The sequence below is a fragment of the Kryptolebias marmoratus genome, linkage group LG2, assembly GCF_001649575.2.
Source record: "Kryptolebias marmoratus isolate JLee-2015 linkage group LG2, ASM164957v2, whole genome shotgun sequence".
Lineage (NCBI taxonomy): Eukaryota > Metazoa > Chordata > Actinopteri > Cyprinodontiformes > Rivulidae > Kryptolebias > Kryptolebias marmoratus.
This window is the reverse complement of record NC_051431.1, coordinates 36,773,477-36,784,112: the sequence shown is the minus strand read 5'-3', so window position 1 is coordinate 36,784,112 and position 10,636 is coordinate 36,773,477. Positions and strand designations below refer to the sequence as shown.

Here is a 10,636-nt window from a genome sequence, read left to right as displayed (position 1 = left end):
GATACTCTTGCTGGGTTCTTATCAGGGCTTGAAGTTCATCCAACTTGTTAGCTAACGATCTCACGTTGCCCATGATGATGGATGGCAGAGATGGTTTGAACTTCCTCCTTCTCGCTCTCCTCTTTGCTCCTGCTCTGGATCCACAATGCCTCCTTTTCAATTCTTCTGGAATTTCTGGCTTCAGTTGTTGTATTATTTCTGCTTCTGCAATGTTAATCAGCTGCTCCTTGTTGTAAACCACCATGTTGCTATGGTTACGCATCATAACAAAAAAGTACAATATAAAAAGTATTGGAAAAAATCAATCCAGCTGCACAGCATCCAAGACAAAAAGGTATAGTTGTCCAAAAAAAAAGCTATTTTCCAAAGAAAAACAAGAATGAAATTTGAAAAAAGAAAATCTATCTTAACGAGAGGTACAGAGCTACTCCAACGTGCTGCCACTCTGAGAATCCAAATAAATGAGCAAAAGTAACATAAACAAGTGAAAAACTAAGCTAGGAAACTAAGTTATAAGATAAACTGAGGAAAACTAAACTAAGAAATAATAAACTGATAATAGGCTAACAAACTAAACTAAGATTTAAAAACTTCAGCTGGACAGATCAGAAATGAAACTAAGATACACTAAATTAAAGATACCAGAAGGCTAACTAAGAGTTAAAAACATTTTGATTAAACGCCAATAAAGGTGTCAGAAAGCTTAAAAAAGTCTGCCTGTAGAAATGTTTGTACTTGGGTGTCATTACCAACTGAAAATTGATGAAAAAATCTGTATATATGAGTCTAGTAAAGTGTGGAGTGTTAAAATAGGCTACTTGTAGGAACTCTGTCACACTGAACCTTCTCATGACCTCAATCTAACACTCTTATACCCTCAGTGTCTGCTGATCTAGGACTCTGGACTTTTCTTACCTTTTCACAACCTAGTTATACTTTCCTGTCATTCCATACAAAACACAAGCTTGTTTCTCATGTGTGTGTCTCATGTTTAGCATAAGTGCAAGTAAATATACATAATAATAATTCATCTCTGCTTCTGTTTTCATGTGGCTTTTAGGTGCCAAAATCCTCCTGACTGGACTGTTTGATAACACAACTGTAAAAGTTCTGGATCTAAAAGTACCGTCCTTAAAATTATATGTTTTTTACACACTGAATGCACAAAAACAAACAGGTGTATTTTTCTAGATGTTTGTACCTGTCTCTCAGCACTTTTATTTTTCACAGGGAAATAACCTCAGATCAGAGGGGGCAGAGGTTCTGGGAAAGTTGTTGGCATGTAACAATACTCTGCGAAGGTGAGTTTTTCTTTCAATCCTTACATACAATTCCAGTATATAAACCCATTAAAATACTGTTTGATTGAAGTTTGATTTGTTTTGTTTTTTAAACAAGTTATACACTTGTGTTTTTTATGGTCAAAAAGATTTCTTTCTGTATGAGACCTGATGTTGCCTCAAGGTTTCAGAGCCCCGGAGAGGACATGCACAAAAAAACAAGTAGATGTTGAAGCCATATTTTACTACATTTTTTTTATGTAGTGACATCTGGCCCTGCCGTGTCATGGAGTTTTGTACTGCTTGGTGGGCTTTATGTTAAACCTGAGGTGATGTGTGTGTTGGGCAACTGAAACCTTCATCAGGGTTTCTCCCAGAAAAGAGGCTAAGCCTGGTGGTAGGTGGTCATTGGCCAGCCGATTGCCGGCCGGCCGTGATTTAGTAAAAAAAATCATTAAAGTTGACAGGAAAGTTGAAAATATGGCTATTTATTATGTGATATTGTAAGATATTTGTGTCAAATATTTACACAACTACAGTTTTACAAAAAGGCACTTTTGAAATACTTTTTTAAACAAAAATACAATTAAATTAAATACTAATTGTTTGCACCTAATTTGAATCCTAATATTACGGGTCTAAAGAGTGGTACCGTAATAAAAATAAATAGGATAGTATACCTGTAAACAGGTGTATAAACACGGAGATGACACGCAGCTGATTGTCAGTACCTCATCCAAAGTGCATCTGAAGGCAGATCGGAGCTCCGCCGCCCCTCCCCCAAGCAGCCCAGACGCAACTGCTTCACCTGTGTCACACGCTAACGTTCCTACTGGCACTAGACCATTTTAGAGTAATAATAATTGAAAAAATATGTATTAAATAAAACAAACAAACAAACAAAAATAATAATAAACTAAGAGACCTTTGTGGTCACCTAATTTTGGGTGCGCCACACTAATTTAAGTCACATTTACAAATGAATTAAATTAACATAAATGAAAAAGCCCCAACACGCGTCTCACCTCAAGGCCAATGAATAACAACAGAGAACTCTGAAAAATTAGAGATGCACCCTTATGCAGTGATCAACTCGTAGATTTATACTTTTGGGGATGCGGGTGGAAAAAATGTGTAAAAAAAAAAGACTTATTTTACAATAAACAAGTGGAGCTAAGCCTGGTGGTGAGGGCAATAAAACCTGGCGGGCCGCCAGCCTTATAATACACTGGGGGAAACCCTGCCTTCATGATGTGTGGCTGTCTGCATGTACCCATTGGCTACAACATTGGGCCACTGTGACATCTTGACAATCCACAGTCTGGGAAGTTGAGTGAAATAACCCCACATTCTCATGCAAACTCACAATCTGGCCCCCATCAAACTTTATCAAGTGCTGCTAATGCTGCCTAATTAGTCTACAAGACATCTTCTGTGCCTCCTGGCCATCACTCTATTTTAACTTCAGATACTCCAGCAACTACCTGATAACACTATCACTCCACTCATGATAACACCACTTATGTCCTCTGGTGTCTGGTCTAGATGTGTCAGCTCTTTGTAAATCACATCATATACATCCCATCTCTGGTCTGTATGTGGACCAAATTTGGTCCAGATTAGACCATTACTTCTGCCTCTAGCAGGGCCCTCCCATGTTTGTTTTCATCGAAGAGTGTTTTATTCTTGTGTAAATCTTTTACTTAGCTTCATAGTCTTGTGACAATATTAAGTCTCTAAATGTTCAAGATTTCTAAAGCTAAAATATCCCCACTGCTGAAAGTGTGAAGCACCTGTTGAATAAGACAAAATTTGAACCATGTTTGCAGGCTGGTGTTGGAGTGGAATGCTTTGGGTGTGTGGGAAGAAGCTTTTTCACTTTTTTGTGACGGTTTGGCCTCCAACATCACACTGACAGCGCTGGACTTGCGCAATAACCAGATCAATCACCAAGGAGCTTCTCAACTTGCTCTGGCACTCAGGCGCAGCAGCGCTCTACAGGAGCTAGGTGACGCCCAGGGAAATGAAACTACAACTTTTAATGGGAGCAAGTCAGACAAGATGTCAGAAAGCTCAAGGAGAGTTAACTAAAGAAAAGTCAGATCAGCTAAAAGGAGTTTAAATACGTTAAATATTTAATATATGTTCTCAAGAACACAAAAGGCCTATACCTCAGCCATTTTTACAGATATTAAACTAAAATATATTGTGGTAGTAACTGAGTGTCATTCACAACACATACTAATACTAACAGATTACATGAGCTCTAACAATATTTTGTGAGATAGGGCATAATATTATTTTTTAGGGTTTTCTGAAAACAGCTACAACTCTGTATTTTCTCAGCATGAACTCATTTGAGTCTAAACCTCTGTCATGAGAGATGGTGGGTGATATACATCCTTTTAGGAAATGTTAGGTCTTTAATTCTTTTGTACTTTTTTATAGTTTTTCTTGATGTGAGAAAGAAGCTTTTTCTGTTGATTTCAGACATAATTTTGTAAGAGTATGATGATAAAATGTTATTACTTTCAGATCTAAGGTGGAACAACATTGGTCTGCTAGGTGGGAGGGCCCTGCTAGAGGCACTTCAGAAAAACAAGAGCATCATTCAGCTGAAGATGGCAGGGAACAACATCCCCAGTGACATACTAAAAGCTCTTGGTAAGTCCTAAACTGATACTCAAATGCTAATTTCTGGCTAACTCATAGCTAATATTGTGTCAACATCACAGCTCTGGTCATCCAGTTTGTTTGTTTTTTTGCGTCTGGGTAGAGTACTGAACCAGTTGTAATTTGTAGGTTTTTGTTCTGTAAAACAAAGGAGAACGCTGCAGTAATCTTGTCTTTTGAATTCTTTTAGAGCAGACCACAGGGCACAACACAGAAAGGCAGTCCACTTTGAGAGAAAGCCACAGCAAGACTCAAGTTCTCAGCAAGGAGATTCAATCACTAAAGCAGGAGAAAGGTCGACAGGTGAAGTCCTAATATTCTACATGTTGTGGTTAAGTAGATTCAACCTGTCTGGACTGTTACGGCCTGGCTCCAAGGTCGCAACAAATAATGGAAGCAAAGCATGGGATGCGTAAAAAGATCGGATTTGCGCTCCTCGACTTTGCGCATGATACGCAGTACGGTAGACTGATTGTGTGTAATGTGTAACTGATCCAAAACTTGTGCAAACAAATGTGAACAAAAATTAGTTCCTTGGTCACTTTCAAATTCAAATTCAAAAATACTTTATTAATCCCAAAGAGAAATTAAATGTTGTTGTAGCTCATAATTCTGGATTAGTTAAAGAGTTGTTATAGATGCTGATGGCTGTAGGCAGGAAGGATCTCTTGTAGTGGTCTGTCCCCATATGTCCTCAGTCCTGGTGTCCTCAAAGAGCCCACTATGTAGGCCTCGCTGGCCTCCTGCGGAGCCATGTCGGCCGAGCTCTGGAGGCGCAGGTTGTTCTTGAAGTCCTGGGTGATTTACCGGACGTGACGCTGGAAGAGCAGCTACCAGATGAGCAGCTCGGTGGTAGAGGTGGATCTCCCTGAGAGCCATGGTAGCAGGCCTGTTGCTGTGAGGCGTCCTCATTCCGCCGGCACTCTTGCAGGCGGCTCTGGTGGCGAACTGCTTCCTGGGAGCTTTACCTCCGGTGGATGTACAGGCAGTCTGCTTGGTTCTGGCCATTACTGGACTTCAAGGGGTTCTTCACGTTTAACACTTGTTGTTATGGTTAAGCATCATAACAAAATGTCCAAAAGTAAAAAGGTTTCAGTAAAAATCCTTCCAGCTGCACAGCATCTGATACCAGAGGAAATAATCATCCAAAAAAGGGATTTACATCAATAAAAAAAAGAAGAAGAAAGTTTTCAAAAGCGATATCTCATCATGAGTAACAGAGCTACTCCAACATGCAGCCACCAGGAGCGGCACAGTTCTAGAAGATTGACTTTGAATGACTTTCGGAATTCCAAAGATGGTTATAAACTGCATAAGAGCTCTCAACACAGATTTTGTAGTGAGTGAGTGTAACGGATATGCAGCTGTATATCCGGTAGGCTGGCACATTATAGTCAAAAGATATTTCGCTCCTGAGCGTGAAGGAGGAAATGGTCCAACTCAATCAATAATCAAATGTTCAAATGGTTAACCAATAGCTGGAATCGGATGTAATGGTGCTTGGTTAATGGTTTGATTTGGTTTACCAGTTAAATGATAAGTGTGACAAGTTTTAATGAAAGAAGAAACATCCTTTTTCATTTTCGGCCAAAAGAAATTTCTCAGAATGCGATCATAAATTTTTCCAACTCTCATGTGTCCTGAGTCATCATGAGACACACGTAAAACGACATCACGCAACTGAGAAGGCACGACAGTCTGATAGATCGGTTCCTCTAAAATATTGTCACCAGACTGCACCCATTTACGCAACAATACCTCGTTCTCAACAAAATATGCATTTGCACAGCTTTTCATTTCCTCAGCAGGTAAGGCAGACTGAAACAAAACCTGCAACATGGAATCAGATCTTTGGTACTGCACAAGAACCTTCTGTGAAACAGATAACGGAACATTAGTCATACAAAAAGACGACACCTGTTTCTCTATTTTCAGATTTTCATCCTCAGTATTTGTATTTGTTGTTGTCATTGCACGTGTGACAGCGCACGCTTGAAAAACGTCGGGGTGAGATTTTTCATTCTCATCAGGGCAAGTAGCAATTAACGGTACTGCAAAAATAACTGGGTTTTCTGGTTGATCAGGCCATACTTTTCCACCAGCTATGTTATTTCCCAGAATAACTGTAACCCCATTGGCAGGTAGAGCAAGTCAAACACCCAGTGTCACTTCTCCGATAAACTACTCAGAGTGGAGCATGAGCTTGTGTACTGGAACATAAAATACAGACATGCCCATCCCTAATACTGGTATGGATGATCCGGTGTCCGAGTCTTTTTAAAAATGGTAAGACTGATGCCAGGACAAATGAAACATAAGCACCTGTGTCTCTCAAGATGGTAACTGGTACTTGTACATCACTTCCTACCAAAGAAACAACTCTTTCAAACAATGTGAAAAAAGTTTCAACATCTCTCTCACTGAATTTAGGCACCAAGCGTAAGTCACTGACAACATCAAAACATTTCTTTTTAGAATCTGCAGGACAAGATTCAACAGAAATTTTTCCCTCTTTCATTAGAGTTAATTTTTCACTTTCTAAATTTAATCTTGCCATTTCCGTTTGTTGTCTCGGTTTTTCTAAAGCAAGAGCTTTATCCAAATCTGCTTGTTGTCTTAAATTTTCCAAAACTATCTCTTTTTCTTTTTCCAATTGCATTTTTAATCTTAGCATTTCTTTCTGCTGTTCAAAATCTAGGAAATTAGATTTTGCTACCTGTGTGTGTCCAGTTTATGTGAAACTGGCAACACACCCATTTCAATCAGATTTTCCTTCAAAATTGCTTTAACATTTTCATTCAAACGTTCGTTTCCAGCACCAACTTTGTAATGTTCAGCAATTTTAACTAATTGTTCTCTTGAACACAACTCCAAAAATTCCACTGAAGGAGATTTGTTAAACTCTTCAACAGACATTTTAACAAACAGTGTTTCAGAAAACCTAAAGAGAAATGTTGAGGATTTGTGCAACTAAAAAAACACACCAACCCAATACCCCTCTGACTGCCTAGCCTTCAGAGAACAAAGATGGTGGGTACTTACGCACTGAATACCAGTAGAGTGGTAAAGTGACTAAAACTGGCAACCTCACCAACATTATGGCTGTGCTTCAGAGACAACCGCTCTGACCATATGATCTCACACTACTAAGAATCCGAGCACATGAATCTCAAAGGAGAAACACGCTACAACCTACAGGGGAATTAGACCAGATTAGCATACCTAATTGCACAAACTCACACAACTTTTACCACTTGAGTCTTCAGGTGAAATTACAAATGAACTTACCAAATGCCAGAACAAGAAATGGAAAAACATTTTCCAAACCAAACTGAAAATTCCCATACTTGCTTCATAACTAACGCAACTGAAAAAAAAAAAAATCCCAATTTGTATATTGGTTAGACCCAAAGTCGTTAGTTCCAAATGAGTTTCCAATTAGTGGCAAACTCCAAATTTGTTATGCATTAACAAACTTTCAATTTGTTATCTTGATGAGCTTCCAATTTGCTATTGGGGCACCACGATCAGACTGGTGAACAAACAAACAGCTTCCCCAAATTTGTTACGGGGGGAAAAACAGGGTCGAACGGACGAGTGAGCCCCCAATTATTTATTGGGGGACAAAGGGTTCAAATGGACGAACAAGCCCCCAATTTGTTACGGCCTGGCTCCAAGGTCGCAACAAACTTCAGTAGTCATTGAATGAGGTGGGGGCACACATTGGACAGGTTGTCAGTCCATTACAGGAACTCATAGAGACAAAGAACTGTTCACACTTCGGGTCACCAATTAACCTAACATGTTTAGACTGTGGAAGGAAATCGGTGTATCTGAACAAAACTGCATCCAACCAGGAGTCCAAGGAAGGACCTTCTTCTTGAAAAGAAACTGTGCTAACCAAGTGTGTCATTGTGCAGCCTGTGCAGAAGACAGAAAGATGATTAAACTCCTCTATTTGAGGCAAAGAGTCACCTCTGTCTTGGAGGGAGCATTCCAGCTTGACCTCAAACTTAGAGCTGATTCTCATTCTGGTCCTTTCACACTGCTTTAAACCGCCGCAACACACACTGAAGGATTCCAGAAGAACCACATCATCTGCAAAAAGCAGAGATGAGACCCTGAGGTTTTCAACCCTGCACTTCTCTTCTTTATAACTCCACTTCGAGATCCTGTCCATGAACACCACAAACAGAAGTGGAAACAAGGGGCAGCCTAACCAACCCACATTGGGAAATGAAATCAACTTTGTGCCGAAGATGATAATATGACTGGATGTTTCAGTTCCTATAAAAAGTCAGTATTCTTGGTAAAGGACACAAAAGGAAACAGGAAATCAGATTGTTGTACAGGAGGGTAGGTACTTCATTGGGGCCATCAGGTGGGTACCCTCCTTCACTGATGTTTTGTTGATGAGCCCACAATTTCTCCTGAGAGTTCTACGGTGTTACTTGGTATCTCAAGTTCAGCCCCCTAGCATCATACTCACCTGTTTCACTTTACAGTCCTTGTCCTTTCTTTTAATCCACAGCCACTTACTGCTTCACTTTGTTGTGGTAAATAGAAACTTAAAGCGACCTCTAACTCCCATCTTTTTTAGCAGGTGGATCATAATGTTGCAATAAACCCCCTGCATCCCACTTCCACAAGTAACACCGTTAATCTCCAGTTATTCTGAGCTGCTTGTATTTTCAGCTGTGAGTATCTGGTCTTTTTTCTCTCTGATGCCTTCTCAACACCATCCTCCCACGGAACTGTAAATTCTACAACAACCCATCAGCTTGGCTCTTGTGGACTACATCATGATATCTGGCTGGAGTGCAAGCTTTCTGTTCAAATTTACTTTCATTTTTCAATCCCAGGCAACTTGTAAAATAGCTCTGGTTGTTGGCCCACCAATACAAATAGTGAGAATTATGAAATGTTTAAACATTTTATATGTTTACTGTGTTCCACTGCAAACCAAATATGGGTTTAGCAGATTTGAAAAGCATTGCATTCTGCTTTTGTTTACATTTTAGACAATGTCCCAACTTTTTCATAATTGGGTTGTAGTTCTGGGTGAATTAATGAATAGCAAAATGTAAAATGTGATCAATTTAATTTCATGTCTATTTGTGGAAAAAATGCCAAATGGGAAACCTTACAAGTTAGCCATGGTGCTTTGTTCTTTTCATTACCTATCTTGTTTCCTGTTCCTTCCTCAGTTTCTTAGCCTTATGGAGACCATAGCGAAGCAGAAAGAGGAAATAGGACAGACCAATAGGTGAGCTAAGTTACTGTTCACTGAAACTTTCTGTTTATTATGTAGCTGTAAAACACAACCCCCTCATAATCCTTTAACCAATATTTATCACCTGCCGCTAAAGGTGAAAGGGCATTAATATTTTTGCCCATGTGGGTGTGTTTGTGTGTTGTTGGGAAAATAACCTGTGAACCACTGGACAGATCTTAATGAATCTCTCAGAAATAATCATTGGATGTCCATCTACAACTGATTAACTTTTGGAGTCACCTGAATTTAGGTTGGTTTCCACAGCCTATCAAATTTAAACACAAAAATGGCTACAATTTAGTCAAATTTACAGCTATTGTGCTAAAGTTTGATGTAGTAGTAGCTGAGAGTCAAATGGTATTTCGAGCACTAACAGATCACACAAGCTCCCACAATATTGCATGAGATCACGCGTAACGTTGTGTATAACATTATAAATCTGTTGACCAAATCTGCTATAACTCTATCCCTTCTCATCAGAAGATGATATTAGTTTACCACTGGCATTAAAGATGGAAAGCTAGGCCTTTAATTCCTTTTTAAATGAATTGAACCCTTGAAAACAATGTATTGTATGTAAAAGAATGTATTGAGACAACAAGCTTTTATTTTATAAATACCAAATATATAATTATGATCAGCTTGTATCTTCTTCACATATCATTACTGCTTTTCTGACTTTAGGTCAACTTCTGTTCAGATTGGTCAACTCCAAGAAGCTTTGACTGAGAGGAAGACGGCCATCAACTCTCTCACTGCCAAGTAATTATCTCATTTTCTTTAGTCACTACTCAGAGATGTATGTGTGTGTAAGCATATAGAAGTACATTTATAGTAGGTGTAGGATTTCACCGTTGCTGCTGATAAGAATCCAAAAGGTTTACTATAGACATGTGTGAGGGGTGCAATGTGGGATGATTGGTGGCCGAAGGTGGTGGCCGAAGGTGGGGACCTTGGCGGTCTGATCCTCGGCTACAGTAGCTGGCTCTTAGGACACGGAATGTCACCTCTCTGGTGGGGAAGGAGCCAAAGCTGGTGTGTGAGGTTGAGAGGTTCTGGCTAGAAATAGTCGGGCTCACCTCAATGCACGGCTCTGGAACCAATCTCATTGAGAGGGGTTGGACACTCTTTCACTCTGGATTTGTTCCCAGTGAGAGGCGCCGAGCAGGAGTGGGCATACTTGTTGCCCCCCATCTTAGTGCCTGTACGCTGGTGTGGAAAGGCCCGAGGGACCAGACAGCTTGAGTCAACACCTGTTGCTGAGTCAAATCCACCCGCTTGCTTCGTGCTCACGGTGAATCCAGCCTCTGCTGGGAGGTCTGCGGCCCACACCTTTCACCTACTTTGAACCACCCAGACGTCCGACAAGACTCAAATTACCATGACAGACTTGTCAGACTACCAGATG

At 40.0% G+C, this 10,636-nt stretch overlaps 1 protein-coding gene across 4 annotated transcripts in view; it reads left to right on the top strand.

The window, feature by feature from the left end:
- lrrc45 (leucine rich repeat containing 45) overlaps positions 1–10,636 on the top strand; it is a 57,530-nt gene that overhangs the window by 29,215 nt on the left and 17,679 nt on the right. For all 4 annotated transcript variants that reach the window (XM_025009501.2, XM_017431842.3, XM_025009502.2 and 1 more), the window contains exons 3-9: positions 1,061–1,122; positions 1,231–1,301; positions 3,110–3,288; positions 3,816–3,944; positions 4,144–4,256; positions 9,161–9,219; positions 9,913–9,990. In XM_025009501.2, the coding sequence (XP_024865269.1) occupies positions 1,061–1,122; positions 1,231–1,301; positions 3,110–3,288; positions 3,816–3,944; positions 4,144–4,256; positions 9,161–9,219; positions 9,913–9,990 (691 nt within the window). The remainder of the gene's footprint in view (positions 1–1,060; positions 1,123–1,230; positions 1,302–3,109; positions 3,289–3,815; positions 3,945–4,143; positions 4,257–9,160; positions 9,220–9,912; positions 9,991–10,636) is intronic.